Source organism: Biomphalaria glabrata, chromosome 14 (assembly GCF_947242115.1).
Source record: "Biomphalaria glabrata chromosome 14, xgBioGlab47.1, whole genome shotgun sequence".
In the NCBI taxonomy this organism is placed as follows: Eukaryota; Metazoa; Mollusca; class Gastropoda; family Planorbidae; genus Biomphalaria; species Biomphalaria glabrata.
Genome location: NC_074724.1, coordinates 1,294,741 through 1,314,128, shown reverse-complemented (window position 1 = coordinate 1,314,128; position 19,388 = coordinate 1,294,741). Strand labels below are relative to the sequence as shown.

Here is a 19,388-nt window from a genome sequence, read left to right as displayed (position 1 = left end):
ACAAGTTTGAGAATCACTGGCGTAGGGCACAACTATCGTCCTAGTTTCAAGAGACGTCTGTAACTTGTAACATAAGATAATGCTCTGAATAGTTGCTTGTATGTTCGAACTCATGTCGCGGATCTATTATTTGTAAAGCTCATATAGTTATCGTCAAACAAGGTTACAAAGACAGTTAGTGTGGAAACACAAATTCAAAATCAATGCCCGAAGTGGTCCACCCAGGCAGGTAAAAGGCAGGTTTCAATATCAGAATGAAATTATATCAAATGCAAATGACTCAAGAATGGAGAAAAAAGGTTGACACATCAAGTGTGGTGCCCCAAATGGTCCAGCAGACCAAGGCATAGGTGAAAGTGAAGGAGAAGTTATATGTGAACCTGGCTAAACTGATGTCATATAATGAGTATCCAACTGTTTTGTAAAGAGTAAACCTCTTATTCAAAGTTTTAAAAAAACAAAACATTTCCTTAAAAAAAAATTCTTTAGTTAAGTGTCCAACCGACATTGTGACACACTGCAGTCCACGCAATAATATAAAAATCTACGTATTCATTATTGTTTATTGTTTTACATTATGTTCCACTTAAATAGATTGTTTTCTCTTTAAAACAAAAAGTAAACACTTTTTTTTTTGTTTGTGAATGTAGTAATCAGTATGACGGAACATACTAAACTTAGAAATAAATGTGTACAAACATTTTTTTTTGACAAAAAATAAATCTAAAACCGTGTTCATAAATGTGTTAAAAATATAGTAAATAGTCATCTCTGTGATAGAGTAAAATACCTGTCTGTCTGTCAGATCTTATTGTGAATAGTTGCCCGTATTTTAAACACCATTTATCGACAACAGGAAGTAAAAAAAAATTCCCCTTTTCAGACCATTTATAGGGCAGATAATGTAAAGGTCATCTGTTTCTGATGCCCAGGGTTCATGAGGGTGTCATGTAGCCAGCACAATGACCAACCGCCTTTACTTTTCCATAACTAATGGCATTTAGACATTTGAGCTGGGTAGACTCAGAGGCACACTAAAGATCCTGAAATTTAAAATCGCAGTATTCACCAGGATTTGAACAAGGTATCCCCAGTTCAGAAGCCAAGTGCTTAACTACTCAGCCACCGGGCCTCTGAGTAAATATTTTCTTTATCTAGTATTATGCAATTCGGAATGTCGTTACGATGGTTCTCAGTTTGAGCTCTGACATCCCTCTGTCTTGCTGAAGGAGGCTAGGACACAATGTTTTTATGCTTAGCATGTGTCAAAAATAATTCTTGGAAGCTAGGGTCATAGTAGCAAACAAACATCTTAAGACTTCAGGGTCTTCTAATATATATTGTGTGCAGTAGTTTTGGCGTGACTACGTGAGCTATTTCATCATTATCTTCTTCTGTCCTTGATGTTTCTTATGGAACATAGGGTCTCAGGAAAAGCTCGGCCCTTCTCCACGAACTTTTGCAAGTCTTTGAACTGCTTCCCAGCTATTCCCTTTCTTCTATGAGATTATTCAATACTGTGCTGGTTTAATGTAATGGAGGATACTCATCTTACACTATACAATAAATACAATATGAAGCAATTTATAATAGCAAAATTTATAGACATTAGACTTATATAAGCAAGCACGAATTTCCATTTACATTCAAATAATAAAAGTTCATCTATTACGAGAAAATTATCATGTTAAAAAAAAAAGTCAATAGCTTGCGGCCTTAGTTTGGGTATTACTGACCTACTGGATTCAATTTAGATCTATGTCAAACATGCAGAATGTTTTCTTCAATTTTTTTTTATTTTGCCACGAAAATAAAAGTAAAATATGAAAATGAGTTTACCATTCAGCCCACATATTCTTATCCAATACAAATTTCTGTAAAAAATGGGTTTACCTGACTTGTTAAAACGTTTCGTTATTTAAAAAAAAATACAGTTAGGTAATCTTTTTAGAGCCCTCCGTTTGTGAAAGGAACGTTAAACATACACTACGGCCTCCGCCATGATCTAATTGTTATAACGGTTTTGATTTATATGCAGGACATACATTCATACACACATACATACATACGCCTTACTTTCTGCTTTATATATTAGATAAAATTATCATAACTTCAAACCTCGACTGTGTTCAGTGGCCACAAATGAAAGTCTTGATGTATTTGTAATTAATACATTATTCAATGTATCGTACCATCTAAACTTGACCTTTGCTTGCTCTCTACCTTCAACACGACAGAAGCAGTCGACTGCGGTACCCAGGTCTACCATAGCCGGGCAGTTTTCTAATTTAATGGAAGGTGTATCTGTCAAGAGAGCATTTTAAAAGTAATACATTGCTATTGCAAAGCTTATATCAAGTCACTCTGCCTAATAAAAGGTCTGAATATGTTCATTTGTTCCCAGGCTTTATAATGTTTGTTATGGCCAGAACAGCCCTCTTTTTAAAAAATTTTAACGACCAACCAAGGCCACTAATTAGTATAACTGCTACAATGGAATTTCAAGCCCCTCTCTTTTTCCTCCTCTCTCTCTCTCTCTTTGACCTGCGCATCGAAATTTCTCTCACATAGACTTTTGACTTGATTTGGAAGACCTGCTTTATTATCTCCCCCTGAAACATGCACGCTCTCAAATTTTGGGCCTGTGCATTGTAGTAGCACTTTTGTTTATCCTTCTCTCCATCCCCAAACCCGCCTCTGCCAAACTTATTTATTCTTACACATTCAATATTCCCATTAAAAAAAAATGTTTTCTAATTAGACTACAGCTTTTTGGGGAAATAAAAAATACAAAGGTTTGATAGAGATTGCAGTTTTTGTCGATTAGCGGTCGTCAGGCTGCGAATCAGTCAAAAAACGTTCTTAGTCAGCACCTAGAGGGTAGAAGGAACCTGTGTATGAAATTTTATGCGGATACTATATATATATATATATATAGTAAAGTAAAAGTAAAGTTCCGATTTTAGACCTTGTGGTCTATAGGGCAGATGATGTAAAGGCCATCTGTTTCTGTGGTCTACGGTTAACGAGGGTGTCATGTGGCCAGCACAACGACCAACCGCCTTTACTTTCCCCTAACTAATGTCAGGTACCCCATTAGAGCTGGGTGGACTCAGAGGCGATCGAAGATCCCGAAATTAAAAATCCCAGTCTTCACCAGGATTCGAACCCCGGTCCCCGGTTCGGAAGCCAAGTGCTTTACAGCTCAGCAACCGCGCGTTAAATGTATCGTATATCATCATCTTATATCATCATACATCATATATATTGTTACGACTTTCTATACCAGGCCTTCTGTAAAAACTGCTAAACAAAGCAACACATCTAACACAAGAACTTGACAACAAGAGTTTCAATAAACAATGAGACAGTTTAATTACAATTACATCGACAGCCAATTCAATACATTTGGCTACATAACTTGTAAACACTAATAGTCTTTCTAGCTCGTAGAGCTACATTTTCGAGGCCTCACAAGGTACAGCACTGTCCTTCTCTTGATGTCCTGGGCTCAACTGTCCTAATTTTGAAAACGGCTCTAACGATTTCCTTAAAACAATTAATAAAACATGCCAAAAATCAATAACCAAACATACCTCCGCAAATTTTGGGGAGAAGGGGTATCTGGAAGCAGGTTTCTTTGATGTCTTTATACAAGCCTTGTCTTCCATACCAAAGATTTAGGAGGAGTGCAGAACTTTAAGTGGTTACGTAGCACCAGCTGCGACCCACATAATTTGCCACTTCCAACGCAAAGCAATCCATTATATGCCGATGTCCGACTTAGATTCTCTTTTGGCCGTCTACGTCTTCCCTTGGCAGTGGATTTTCTTTTGGTCTCTAAAATGTATCCCTGGCCTTTAAAAAAAAAAAAAAAAAAACTCCAGCTATCTCGTTCTGAAGCCGGCTGCAACCAGATGCCCTATTTCAGCGGTTCTCAACCTTTTAAGCTCGGCGACCTCTTTTTATTATCCCCCGCTCTGCCGCGACCCCCCCCCATTCATACACAGCAATAGAAGAATACACAAAATATAATCCATATTTTCGATGTTCTTAGGCGACCCCTGACAAATCGTCAATCGACCCCTCTCGGGGTGGCGACCCACAGGTTGAGAACTCCTGCCCTATTTAAAGTCTATTAAATCAAGTTGGTGCCTAAGCTGGTCCATAAAGCGTTTTTCTGGCACTGGGACATCGCTTGTTTGTAGAGAGGTCTTGTCACCGTATGTCCTTGATGTAGTGAAAACATCTTTGGTGAAAGCACTCACAAAGTAATGTACCCATGTCTAAGATCAATATGGAAGGGTTTCTTGGTAGACACTGATTTTGTAGAAAGGCAGAGTGATATATTCCACCAACTCATTCCTGGAGGCCTCCTAAAGCACTACTGACTTTGGGCATATATCCTTAATTAAAACATTCAACCAAGTGAGACTCGATCACATGGAGCTATATATAATAAAGCTTATCTTCAAGTCCGAAGACAAAATGAGGAGTGCAATATATATACATACACACAGAGAAGGAGAGTTTACTGGTCGTACTTATGTAGAAGCTATAAACCCAAAAATTTAAGTTACTATTAACCAATCATAATTACGTATCTATCAAATACATAGACACACTCACATAATGCGACTAAAACTGAGACACTGCTTCCGTACATTTGTTCTGACAGGCTGCCGGAAATATTCGGGAACATGGTCACCACGGCAGTGAACGTATCTGTGGTTGCTATGGCAGCAGGTTTAACAAATGTGCAAGTTGAAGTCAAGGAGTATGTGTCGTTTGTCGAAGTGTCTTGACTGTAGAGTTGTCTGCCTTCTTCTGAAACATAATTCTGGAATATGTAAATACGGAAATGTTTAGTTCTTAATATTTCAAGATTGTTTATATAAGATTGTAATAGTTGGGACTTAAAAAGTAATCTGCCCATCGTTTATAGTTTTTATTTTTTTAAAAATCAGAAAAAGGAAAAAGAAGAAAAAGTGATAAAAAGAAATACGGTGGCTATAAAATGAAGCACATAATGAAACAAAATAAATAAAAAAAAAAGCTAAAGCCTGGGAGCAGTGGCGTAGCTAGGGTGGGGGAAGGTTGGGGAGAATTTGAAAATCCCCGGGCCCCACTCGAGAGGGGCCCCCAAATGAGTGTTTTTTATATAAAAAATTAAATGTTACGCAAAAATACAAGGGGCCCCATTGAGGCCAAGCCCCCTCTCCCCGGCTAATTCCTAGCTGCGCAACAGCCTGTGATTGAAATAATTAGACAAAATAAAAAAGATCAAAGGCGCTGTATTGAAAGATCACTTAAAGAACTAAACACATATTAGTTCGTGCTAGACGCGAAAGCACCTTGAACTTTTACTCTACGGTGTTAAAAAATGAACAAAAACTATTCTATGGTTTAGTTAATTACTTTGCTTTTCACTACTTTCGTAATTAATTCAACTCTAATCAACAGAAAAACATAATTACGTTCTTATTTCCAACGGTTCATTCGAATGTACTTTTTATAAAGGGCATAACACCCCTACTCTGACTAGTGTTATTATTTTGAAAATCCTTGGCCTTGGCGGCATAACAAGTAATGACACGAGAGTTTCACAAAGTAATATGATATTTAGGACGTAGATGTCATCAGCCCAGACAACTAAGCTAAATAAAATCGTGACTTGCGCTACATGTGCCTCGACTGCCCCTCAAACTTATGAATCACTAACTGATAGTCCTTGCTCTTGAAACATCTATCTTTTTTTATGCAATTAGTTTATAGAATTGGTGGAATTAAAAAATATAATGTGACATAGGCTTTGTTTTTTAAAAGTTCCATTTTGAGAAATAAAGAAAAGAAAATACGATAGAAAGAGGAAAGTCTTATTTCTGTGATGTTTCTATTTAACCTTTACATCTAGGGAGGCGAGGACTGGGAGGTAAAGCTGGCCACATGACACCCTGGTTAACCAAAGGGCCACAGAAACAGATGACCTTTAGACCGCATCGTTTGAATAGGGAAATTTACTTTTATGTATAGGCAGTAGCCTTTTGGTGAAATACGAAAATAAAAAAAAAAGTTTTAACTGAGAGCATTTGACATTTTCGCTAAGAGTGGCACTCAGACTGCGAATTTATCAAAACCGTTTCAAAAACAACAACAACAACGAATAACAATAACACCTTAAGTAAAATTACTAAATTTAGAAAGCCTAACCTTGATTAGGCCGACAATAGAATATGAATCCTCTGTTTAGGTTTCCTCAACTTAAGAAAACATTAAGAAACTGGAACAGACACAAAATAGAGCAGTGAGATTCATAACAAACGAATATTCACATTTGACTAGAGTAACACCTTACGTAATCACTAAATTTAGAGAGCCTTCAGGACAGAAGACGCAAAAGTAAATTAGCAATTATACATAAAACACTGAACCATAATCTTCAAATACAAAAACAAAATTTAAAAAATACTCAGAAAGACTCAAAGATAAAGGTACATTCCTCGTCCCATATGCTAGGACAAATTTGTACTAATACTCCTTCTTCACTAGCGCTATTAGAGCATGGAATGGACTGCCTGAGCTAGCCAGGAAAAACCAGTGACGTCTGTTTCATATAAGATAAAGAAAACCCGAGAACAAAATTTCTAGCGAATCCGTGCGATGGTTATATCGTCTAGTGAATCTGTGATACGTTTTGAATATGATTTAGATTGTATTAATACTATAGCAGAATTGTGTAACGGCAAGAAAGATCTAAGTTGGCTGACTTAGAGGCATATTTAAAGTAGTTACCTCTTTACTTTCTGTGTAATACAGGTGACATGCTGCCGATGGATAGATTCTCGTAGAGTAACAGTAAATATGTATTTCTTTACTGGACAGCGAATGACATTGCAGGTCTATGGCCCTAGCTGGGACAAGAATAGACATTATTCATTTCTTGTAATACATTGCTGACTGGAATATTTTTTTTTCTTGAAATAACTTAGAATCTGTCTTTGTATGATTATAACATCTAGTTTCTTATATCCTTTAAAATAAGACACTATATTTTAAAAACATGAATCAATTTAAAAATAACCAATTAGTCAATTAATTATTGGTGATTAATTATTTTTTTTTAGATAGCGAGAAAGGAAATAATTATACGTAGTATTTTTTAAATGTTGATTATTATCACTAAATACATTATTGTATAGGTAAATATGTGTACTCGCTACTTAAGCATGTCCTCTGCGCTCTGCTATGAACCTGTGTGAGAACGGATACCGAGTTGAAGGTTTCCATTTGGCTTCTCGGCGCACAGTTTTACTGTTGAAAGAATTGAGCCAAACTCTTGAAACTTCAGACTTGCAAGTCTAGAACAAAGCGCTGTGTTTAAAAAAGGTCAGAGCTATAGATATATTTAACTATGGTTTTTCCAATGCGGACTAGAATACGTGGCCGAAGGAATAGCACACCGGGAACCTCCCCCAATTCCCAAAGTTTACCAAGCGAACCGTTAACGACTCGCCGTTGATAAAAAGGTCAATAGATGAACAGCGCCTGAATTTTGACATGGTCGTGGAAGCTCTTTTACAACTCCGTACTGTGAAATAAGAAAACAAACTCTCGCACAGCCTTAGACACTCCCACAGAAGTCTTGTGTTGCTTATCAATTTAGCCCTTGGTTTCCTTAAATGATCACTTTCATTTGAATGCCGGGCTGAGGAAGAGTAGTGCATCCGTCTCATGGCTCTCTGCAAACACATCTCAACTCGAATGTATTCTCATCATCGGCGTTCTAACTGAAGAACCCCTCAGTGGTGTATAGGACAATACCATTCAGAAAAAAAAACATAAACGCCTTGATCTTCATACTGCCTCAGAGGCGTGTCATGAAAATTAATAAAAAGGTAGATTTGTGGCTGAGTTGAATTTAATAAACCGCGTAGTTTTCTAGCCTAGGAAATTGAGTTTAAATCTAAATGAAGACTAGAAATTTTAAATTTAAGATTAAACTTAAGACCAGTACTATTGGTACAGCACCTAGAAGTATCCAAGAAACCTCTCATATACTGTCACATCATTGTTTGTGACAGGAACTAGCCGGAAAACACGGAGTTCACTTAAAATTCATGGGTAACAGTTGTCACGTGAAAGTTTGCGTGGAATTATGGGTAAAGAGTCTCGTTTTGAGAGTTGACCACATGGTTAGAGTCAGAAGTCTCCATGTTTTAGAAGAGTATAGACGTAGAGAGCGTCACTAGTTGTGTACATACTAGAGTATTTACATGGATTTATGTGAATATTTTCTTGTATTTCTTAATAGCTGGACTTGCCAGTGATCTATTACGTAATAAATACGAAAATAATTGTATTTCTGCTAATCATGCACTTATTTCTGAATCTCTATGTTTGTTGGGCTATTATAGATATAGTTGTAGACTCTAGTAATCATTAGTAGACATACGCGACTACAAGAAGTACAAGAGTTCAAGTGATGGTATCTTTAGTTATTGCATAGTAGACTCTTTAATAAGCATAATCAAATGTCACATAATATGTAATGACATATACCCTCCCACCCAGCCTGCAGAAAGTTTGGTCTAAGAAAGTAAGAATATTCAGTTATGTAGGAACATTCGAAGCAGATAAATAAGACACTGGAGGTGCGGTGGCTAATTGGTAAAGCGCTTCGCTTACGAACAAGGGTTCGGGTTTCAAATCCTGGTGGAGACTGTGATTTTTAATTTCGGGATCTTCAGGCGCCTCTGAGTCTACCCAGCTCTAATGGTTACCCGACATTATTTGTGGAATAGTAAAGGCGGTTGGCCGTTGTGCTGACCACATTACATCCTTGTTAACCGCAGGCCACAGAAACAGATTGCATTTACATCATATGACCTATAGACCACAAGATCTGAAAGGGGAACTTCACTTTTAAAAAAAAAAAAAACACTAGATCCTTTTGCAAAACTAGACATTCTTTTCAAAGACACAACACACTTGTGGTAGTCAGACTTACCAAACATGATAAAGCTACAAACTCTGTCATTCTTTACATCAGCTTCGTTTATGTATCGGACCTTCCAGTAGCCTGAAGATTTCACCCCAAGTACTGAGACAGTCAATTCAGTATAATGATATTGCGTGTTCTTTATTGTTGGGTAAGTTTGCTCGGACAACGGTGTGCACTTCACAGGTTCTAGGTAACACAGCGCCACCTCTGCTTCGTTCAATAAGATCATAAGTTTGGCGCTTAACGTTTTGTTTGGAGACAAGACGAGATGAAGCTCGGCGGCTGTTTCTTCCTCCACGTGGTTACATTTGATGTCATCACCTACAACTGACATATATTTGAAATGTTAAGTTGCATTAGTTTAAATAATAACAATCGCTATGTCTTCGATTCCGAAGATTAAGGATGAAGACAGTATTTTACTAAGCCACGTAAATCCAAAGAATTTAAATAATCAAAGGCAGAAATATTTTATAAAAGTATCTTAAAAATTAAACACATAACTCAAAACATTTAACAGAGAGCTGCAGACTTAATACAGTAACAAAGTATTATTTGTGGATAACAATAAAAACCCATGATCTTACATTAAAAAAAAAGGATTCAAAAATATTTGATAGCAAAAAAAAAAAAAGTTCAAAGTTTCTGGAGTCACTGAACCCGATGGTATTCCAGATAGATTGATCAAGTCACGAGCTAGCAACAAAGTTGAAAGTTTCTGGAGTCACTGAACCCGATGGTATTCCAGATAGATTGATCAAGTCACGAGCTAGCCTCAGGGTAGGGTTACGAGGGAATGGAATGAAGCCTATGTATGTCACTCTTCAATTTAAAAAAGGATTCACATCAGTCCAGTACCTCTAGCCTGCATCGCACTTTTTATAAGGCATTTGACAAAGTTCATCACCATAGCTTGCTTACAAAATTTAAATACTTTATCATTGCTGGTTTATTACATCAATGATATGTGTAATACAGAAAACAATATATAGAAACAGGATAATGAAATTTACAAAAAGAATTATAGGAATTACTGAAATAGAATTGAAATCGAAATAGAAACAGTGTGCAAGTTGTTTCTTGGAACTCACGGGTCTAAATTACACTAAAAATCCCTTGAAGAATACTTGTGTTTAAGGGCCCATTCGTGTAGGCACTCACGCATTACGCCTCGGTGTTGGAGAGGCATTCGCGTTTCAGACTCAGAGAGAGAGAGAGAGAGAAAGTCACAGAGACTCAGAGAGTGAGAGAGTGAGAGATTCAGAGTCACAGTTAGGTTGTCAGAGACTCAGAGAGTGAGAGAGAGTCAGAGTTAGGTTGTCAGAGACTCAGAGAGTGAGAGAGAGTCAGAGTTAGGTTGTCAGAGACTAAAAGAGAAAGTCACAGAGACTCAGAGAGTGAGAGAGTCAGAGTTAGGTTGTCAGAGACTAAAAGAGAAAGTCACAGAGACTCAGAGAGTGAGAGAGTCAGAGTTAGGTTGTCAGAGACTAAAAGAGAAAGTCACAGAGACTCAGAGAGTGAGAGAGTCAGAGTTAGGTTGTCAGAGACTAAAAGAGAAAGTCACAGAGACTCAGAGAGTGAGAGAGTCAGAGTTAGGTTGTCAGAGACTCAGAGAGAAAGTCACAGAGACTCAGAGACTAAGAGAGAAAGTCACAGAGACTCAGAGAGTGAGAGAGTCAGAGTTAGGTTGTCAGAGACTAAAAGAGAAAGTCACAGAGACTCAGAGAGTGAGAGAGTCAGAGTTAGGTTGTCAGAGACTCAGAGAGAAAGTCACAGAGACTCAGAGAGTGAGAGAGTCAGAGTTAGGTTGTCAGAGACTAAAAGAGAAAGTCACAGAGACTCAGAGAGTGAGAGAGTCAGAGTTAGGTTGTCAGAGACTCAGAGAGTGAGAGAGAGTCAGAGTTAGGTTTTCAGAGACTCAGAGAGTGAGAGAGAGTCAGAGTTAGGTTGTCAGACACTCAGAGAGTGAGAGAGTCAGAGTTAGGTTGTCAGAGACTCAGAGAGTGAGAGAGAGTCAGAGTTAGGTTGTCAGAGACTAAAAGAGAAAGTCACAGAGACTCAGAGAGTGAGAGAGTCAGAGTTAGGTTGTCAGAGACTAAAAGAGAAAGTCACAGAGACTCAGAGAGTGAGAGAGAGTCAGAGTTAGGTTGTCAGAGACTCAGAGAGTGAGAGAGTCAGAGTTAGGTTGTCAGAGACTAAAAGAGAAAGTCACAGAGACTCAGAGAGTGAGAGAGTCAGAGTTAGGTTGTCAGAGACTAAAAGAGAAAGTCACAGAGACTCAGAAAGTGAGAGAGTCAGAGTTAGGTTGTCAGAGACTAAAAGAGAAAGTCACAGAGACTCAGAGAGTGAGAGAGAGTCAGAGTTAGGTTGTCAGAGACTAAAAGAGAAAGTCACAGAAACTAAGAGAGTGAGAGAGTCAGAGTTAGATTGTCAGAGACTCAGAGAGTGAGAGAGTCAGAGTTAGGTTGTCAGAGACTAAAAGAGAAAGTCACAGAGACTCAGAGAGTGAGAGAGTCAGAGTTAGGTTGTCAGAGACTCAGAGAGTGAGAGAGTCAGAGTTAGGTTTTCAGAGACTAAAAGAGAAAGTCACAGAAACTCAGAGAGTGAGAGAGTCAGAGTTAGATTGTCAGAGACTCAGAGAGCAAGTCACAGAGACTCAGAGACTAAGAGAGAAAGTCACAGAGACTCAGAGAGTGAGAGATTCAGAGTTAGGTTGTCAGAGACTAAGAGAGAAAGTCACAGAGACTAAGAGAGTGAGAGAGTCGGGGTCAGAGTCAGGTTTGTCAGAGACTAAGAGAGAAAGAGAGTGAGATAACGAGAAATCTTGTCCTAACGATTATACTTTTTACGCGTCAGAAAATAGCTTAATTTCTCTACTTAAAATGTTAGCACCAATTTAGGTGTCTTTAAAACCGACTCATTTTCTTGTTTCTTCTAAGGAAATATTCCGATCGATCTTCCAGTCTCTAGTTGTAGTGAATCAATCTTTTATTGGTGGTTCAAACTAAGAATGCCGCATATTTATTTTATAATGCCGATATAGATGTTATTGTGTTTTTTTTAAACAGCCACACTTTCTTTATACAACAAAGATGTTGGCTAATTATCATGTTCCATTAAAAGTAAAGATCCGTCCACTTTTCTTGGTAGATACTACATTCAAAGTTCTTGTCCATAAATTCACAAAAACTAAAGGTCATGGTATATATCCATCAGAAAATAATATGATTGCCTTAAAGATAAATTTTTTAACCTTTTTTTATATTCGGAGAGGGGATTTTCTCTACTTTGTGCCAACGTGTCAGCGGGCCGGATGAAACCACGTCGCGGGCCAGATTTGGCACCCGGGTCGTATTTAGGGCTTCACTGCTATAATGGCATTAGTGAAGAAGGAACACTTGTACACATTTTATTTAAGCCTATGAAATAAAAAAAAATGTAGTTTTATCTTTGCGTTTTTCTGGCTACTTTATTAGGTTATATTTTTTTATTTTAAATTATAATTCTGTGTTTTACTTTCAATGATTTTACATTTTATTCTTCTATCATGAAGTATCACTAAAATGTGTGATATTATAATGATGCAAACCACAATGCTACTATCGTCAAATAGGAATCGCATGTATCATAAATCTCTCTGCTCTTCTTTGAGTCCTTTATAGAGACAGCAGAGAGAAAGACAGAGGCACAAAGAGAGCTGGAAAGTATAAAGGCAGACTAAAAAGAAAAGGAAAATAAAGAATGACAGATGTGGACAGACTATGACAGAAAGCTAGTAATAAAAAAAAAAGAACCTATTTAAAAAAATCCTAATGACCAAATCTTTAGACGTACCTGTCAGGCTTTGAAATAAAAAAATCAAGATATGAAAAATGTGTTTATCCATTTCCTGTCATTGGAAAGTACTCTAAACATTAGCTTTTTTTTAAAAAAAAACTTAATTACATAAATATCATCTTTTGTATGTGGAATTTAATTTAATACATAATTTATTTACTGGCTATCAATTCTACTTTGAATATAATTTGCAACTCATGTTTCAAACAAATACATAAAAAGAATTAGCCTAAGAATGATTTTATTAGAGTGAAATCTCATTGTTTTCAAAATGAGGACAGTTTACCTAGCGCCAATTAGTCACACATTATTACGCTTGAAAAAAAATGCAAGAAAACGCTGATTAAAACATAGTTCAAGGCTACAGCAGGGAAATATAATTGACATTTTTTATATTAGAAAACAACAATAGACAAAGAAAAATTAAAGTAAAAGGTTCAAGGGTATTGAAGTGTCATGGGTCTAGACTCTAGATTATCGTACTGAAATATATTAAAGGAGGTATTAATGTCGTAATGAAAGGAAGTAAGGTCAAGAGATCGACAGTTTAGTGAGGTAGTGCAAAGACTTGAGGAAGTTAAAATAATTTCTAGTCAGTTGTTGGTCAGATAGTTTTAAGTCAGGTGAAAGTTATGTAACAAATAAATTAGTCTTTAGTCAGTTGAGGGTTAGTCAGTCAGTTTAATTAAAGCCAAGTAGAGGAAAGAGATATGACCATGTTACAAGTGAAACTAGAGAGCTAACAAAGCTAACAAAATTTAAATAAGTGTATGTTTAAAGACTGCTCACAAATCAAGATATTAGAGACATGGTTACTGCAGTGATTTGACTCCAGGATGACCTGCTAACTACTGTAAAAATAAAAACAAGCTAAAAATCTGTAACCATGTTACAACGTTCTCAGAGACCTTCCTTCAGGGAACAGTACCAGCAAAAAAAAAAGAAGTAGAGGCGTGTATTGACAAAATTCACCAAGAAAATAACCATTTCATCTCTAACAGATAAGGTTTTCTTTTGTTTTTTAAAGATAGGGCTATCTGATATTTTTTGTGCATTTCTCTACACTCTTCTGTATGTAACAGAAAAATAATTTCTATTTGAATAAATTATTAAAACATCAATATTTGATTTGTTAAAACAAAACACCAGAACATAATTGTTTATTTTAAATTGCAGGCCAATGTTATCAAAACAAAATGTTTCTTATATGCTTAGATCAATTGTCGATTTAATTAGTAACATTCTTGGCAATGATAATTTTATTGTGAAGATCTACCATAGAGATTATTTAGGTTTACTTCTGTTAATGGTAATGTCTCACAAGTGATCATTATAACTAATCAGATACTGAAGTTCTTCAAGGAGCGGGCATGCAAAGCATCCAGGTAATCCTGATGCAGTTACAGTTGCAATGGGCAGGACAGTTCTGCACAACGGAAGACCCTAAGCGACTCCTGTATGGCCTATTAAAGGAAGGAAAGAGCTTACAAGATGTACAAAGAAAACGCTTCAGAGACACCTTCGAAGCTTCTCTGAGAGCGTTCAGCATAAGCCCAGCCACCTGGGAGACAGAGGCACATGACTGAGCATCATGGCGTCGCGCTGTGAAAACTGGCGCACAGGTTGCTGAGGAAAAGAGAACAGCGCTGAAGGAAGAAAAACGCCAGAGAAGAAAAGCAAGGCTAATGACACTAGCTCCAGCTGGAATAACCTGCCCAGTGTGCAGCCGAACATTCCAGGCTCACTTAGGAGCCTCTATTAAAGCCGTGGTTCTCATACTGTGGTCAACGACCCCAGGTGTCCTCGAGACGACCGTAAGGGTCCTCAAAAGGCTAAAAATTGTATATAATTAAAATAACTCCTATGGTAAAAGTCTATTTATCTGATCGGATAATTTGAATAATAATCTACGAGTTCCTGTTTAATGCAGTTTATATCTATTGGAGATTTTCAAGTCTAACTAGAATACTCAAGAACGCAAAATTGACTTTCAATGCTGCTAAGAAGTCATTTTAATTCATACGATCATAAGTTTAAAATTATTTTTGTTATGTTAACTCTTTCTACTCTAAACTAAAATTCAATAAGATTTTTTTCCCTGGTGTTGGTGGGGGGTGGGAAGGAGGGTAATTGCTAAGTCGTCATTTCACGCCCACCAGTGATGTTTTACTCGAAACAAGATCTGAGTAATCAGGATAGAAGTACTTCAACAGGAAAAGACAAAGTGTCAAGTAGCTAATGGGAAGTCTTCTGATAAAATCTTGATTGTAAAATGTCTATATTATTTTTTTTAAATATATACTATTTAATGAAATGCTGACAGTATAGGTTTTTGTTTATTTTTACACTTAAGTGAAAAAAAATGTTTATTACTGTGATAAGTTACACATTGACATGCATGTTTATTAATGACATATAAATCTGAAGACCAAAAACCGAATTAAAATACTAGAATATTTACTGTTATTTTACTGCAAACCCTAAAACCAATCATCGTTTATTGCCACAAATAATTAAAATAATAATAAGGCTTGCGTTCGAGTCTGAAGATTAATGAGAAATGCAGTATTTCTCTTTACTACGTATCCCCAGCTACATTTAGGGCAAGCATAACCATTGTCCGCCGATGGTCGACTAAGATTTTCTTTTCGACGTCTGCGTCTGTCTTAGGCTGCGGATTTTTTTTTGGTCTCAAATGCGTATCCCACAGGCTTTGAGAATGACATCCAGCTGTCTTGTCCTGAAGCCGCATGCGACCAGGTGCTCTCTTCTATGTCAGCTAAGGCATTAGCTGGTCTTTAAAGCGTTTCCGTAAGTACCTTTGTTACGTCGACCAACTTTAAGCTCACCAAAAAGACTGCTTTTGGCATACGTTCGTCCCCCACACGTTATACGTGCCTTGCCCAGCGTAAGAAGCCCCTCTATACTGTCCATAGCGGCGTTCGCATTATCGCTTTTTGTAATGCGGTCTTGCCACCGTATGTCCACGGTGGAGCGTAAGCATCTTTGGTGAAAGTGCTAAAGTAGTCTTAGTTTCTTTCTATATAGTGTCTATGTCTCAGATCCATATAGAAGGGTTTAGAGAACCACTGCTTGGTAGACACTGATTTTTTGTAGGCAGGCGGAACGATTTATTCCGCCAACTCACTAATAGAGGCGTTTAAAAGTACTACTGGCAATGACCAGATGTTTATCAGCTCCCCTTTAGTAAAATCACTAAATTTAGTAAGCCTTCAGGATAGAAGATTAAAAAATAAAGAAGAAAATATACATAAAACACTGAACCATAATCTTTAAATACAAATACAAATTGAAAAAAATAATCAGAAAGACACAAAGATAAAGGCACATTCCTCATGCCATATGCTAGGATAAATGTGTACAATTACTCCTTCTTCCCTAGTGCCATTAGAGCATGGAATGGGTTGGCAGTGACTTGGCAGAATATTTAGTCATTGGATAATATGCATGACTGAATGCATGACGCGTAGGACGTAATCATATTCTTTTTTTTTTGAAGTAACGTCTTTATTACATAAGATAAGATAAGAAAGAGAGGCGTCATTTGATACTATACTACCCAGATATGTCAAGTGGTCTACACGTTAAGAGGTGATCTTTGGGGCTGAGTAAGTTTTAATGGGTGACTTCTGGGACTTGATTTCTGTTTTCCCAAGGTTATAGATAGAATCTTAGCGGTGCTGTAGAATGGTAAATTGGACAATAAGAACAGCGAAGCGTGTATTATCAGTGTCGGCATGTTTCTGCATGTTTTCGAATAGATCAAACCACCAATTATTTTTTAGTTCCCTGACTTTTGTCTGCATAGCTTGACAAGAAGCTTTATAGAAAGCTCTGCCTGTATTCTCATTAAGTGCATGCCATAGTACCCTTCATTATGGCTCCCAAACGTCAGCCAGACTCATCTGACCCTAAAGAAAAAGATGCAGCAAAGAAAAGGAAGGCCATCACCATGGAGGTGAAAGTGGACATCATAAGGCGATCTGATAAGGGGGGAAACACCAACTGAAATTGGCAGGTCATTACAACTTAGTCGTTCGACTGTCGCTACGATTATTAAAGATAAAGATCGTATCCTGGAACATGTGAAGGATCTGCTCCTATGAAAGCGACAGTGATAGCACAGCAGCGTAGTGGGCTTAGTATTGAGATGGAAAGATTATTGGTGGTCTGGTTGGAAGACCAAAATCAAGGCCGTATCCCCGTGAGCCTTATGGTTATTCAGGAGAAAGCTAGGCGACTGTTTTTATTGATATTTATGTATAGATAGGTGTATAGATAGGCTAAGTGTTTGCAGTACAGTACAGTTATAATGATACAGTACCCTGTATGAATGTATGATCCAACTTACGTCGAAATTCCGTTTACGACGCCTCGTAAGTCGAGGACTACCTGTATACTATTCATGCAGTGGGGCGCGGCAATTCAAGGGATAATATGAACAGCTACTTATTAATTGTTGTTTTAAATTATGTCCAGCTTATTCGTATACTAACTAGATTTTTTTTTAAAGAAAACTTTTTGCGTGTGTGTAAATGTAGTATTTGGTACGGGACCAGGAGATGTTAACCACCTTGGTAGGGATGTTCCAGAAGTACTTCTGCGATAGAATCCAAAGAGTCTCTCTTGTGGACTTTTGTTCGTCGCCGTACACAGAAGTGACCGAATTGAGTGCAACGCGTCTTGCAATACTAGTTCCCACTGAGACGTACTCAAGTCCTGGGAGTGTAAAGCTAAAGTTATAGCTTTCCAAGCACTACTATTCAGTCTCACTATTTGTTCGTTCCCTCTGGGATTATAAAGCGTGGTCCTGCTCGTAGCCACTCAGCTTTTTATTATTCAGAAGACATAAAGAAAGTACATCTGTATGTATGGACATAGGAGGATAGCCCGAATAAGGGGAATAACTCATTTAGGCATTTAACAACAGTAGCTGATGACATATCTGGACATGCAAAGGCAAAAGGAAACATAGAGAATTCGTCGATCATGGTAAGTAGGTATGTATGGCGTGAATTAGAATAGAGAATCCCGTTCAAGTTCATACTTATACTTTTGAATGGCTGAGTGGCTTTGATTAAATTGTCCTTTTGTTTGCAAGATAAATTGAGGTTTAAGTTTAGCACATGTCAGGCACTAGTCTAGCACTTTTCTGACGTCACTGCAAGAAAAAGGTAAATTGTTTTTGTTCTCACAAAATGTAGCATCCGAGTTACACCAGCGTGACACAAACTATTATAAAATTAGCTTTTAGTCATTACATGACATTGCTACCTACGGTTCTACACAATTAAAATGTAAAAAATTTATAAAGCCTTTAAAATACAATAACTAATCATACATCGGCAAGTTTAATTTCAATGTTTTTCTTCCATAGTTTCATAATAGATCGTTAGAGCCGTTTTCGATATAAAATTTGTATATATATATAATTATAAATATATATATATAAGAATTGCTCACTCAAGAGTATAGGATTTGTCTTAGTGATACTGAAAATAAACAAAACATTGTCTTTCTTTGTAAACATTATGTAACATTATCTTCTTTACATTTATGCTTTGTTTAAGAAATTATGTATTTTATAAAAAAATCGCTTGCATAATTAACTTTATGAATTAAACGGTTTTGTTTTTAGAAAACAAAAAGTTGCCGTTGCACCTAAACTTTGCAAGCCGCATCGCATGGTGAAATAATATTTGACATTTATCTTCTAATTTTCGAGATCTGAGTGTGACAGACGGACAGACATATTTTTTGCACAAATCTAATAGCGGCTTTTCCCCTTACACAGACCGCTAGAAAAAGCCATTTTTTTTAAACATGGACCAAATAAAACAAAACTTAACTATGACATTTTGCATACCGTTTATTGAATACAAACATGAACAACAAGAGAAAAAACATCCCTCTGAGGTATTTTGGATTGGTATTGTTGTTTTGTTTGGTGCAATGCAAATTTTCTTATAAATAATAATAAATATCACAACACAAAGTATTAGTCAACAATACTGATTGGCTAGTTTTTATAAATATAAAAAAATATTGCATCTTACTGGAACAGTAACGTATGTAAAATAGCCCTATAACAAGCATTTCAACTTTACAAATAAAAAAAAGTTAACATGACACAATACCGAAAGATCACCCATATTTAGACCGAAGATTTCATCTAGAACTAATCTTAAGAACTACAATGATAGTTTTTTTTTCACACATTAAAATACTAAAATATAGTCAATTCATTTCATTTTTTTTTATAAAACTAATCTTCCAATTTGTGTTTCAAAAACATTTTTAAAAAAAATTCGTGCCTTATGTATGCGAATTTAGACGTCTAGACGTATATTATATTCCATTCATGTCTCAATTCTTTTATGAGACAAGACACCAAGGTCACACATGCGTGCAACTTAAAATCTATTGAAGCCTACATCTAGATTGTAGATTTAATTCAATACTAAGATGATAGATCTACTCTCTTTGTAAAGATAATCGTACTCTCTAAGACAGAACGTACTACATATAG

General features: G+C 36.7%; 2 protein-coding genes across 2 annotated transcripts in view; one reads left to right on the top strand and one right to left on the bottom strand.

Annotated features, from left to right (window-relative positions):
- The window catches only part of LOC129922825 (uncharacterized), a 40,862-nt gene extending 27,737 nt beyond the window's left edge, over window positions 1-13,125 (bottom strand). Inside the window, exons 1-5 of the mRNA XM_056010411.1 lie at window positions 12,836-13,125; window positions 9,008-9,328; window positions 6,793-6,911; window positions 4,630-4,840; window positions 2,119-2,304 (exon numbers count right to left, since the gene is read on the bottom strand). Coding sequence (XP_055866386.1) covers window positions 2,119-2,304; window positions 4,630-4,840; window positions 6,793-6,911; window positions 9,008-9,328; window positions 12,836-12,887 — 889 coding nt within the window. The 5' untranslated portion in view covers window positions 12,888-13,125. The remainder of the gene's footprint in view (window positions 1-2,118; window positions 2,305-4,629; window positions 4,841-6,792; window positions 6,912-9,007; window positions 9,329-12,835) is intronic.
- The window catches only part of LOC106070200 (uncharacterized), a 121,202-nt gene that overhangs the window by 34,821 nt on the left and 66,993 nt on the right, over window positions 1-19,388 (top strand). The gene's annotated exons all lie outside the window — the stretch shown is intronic.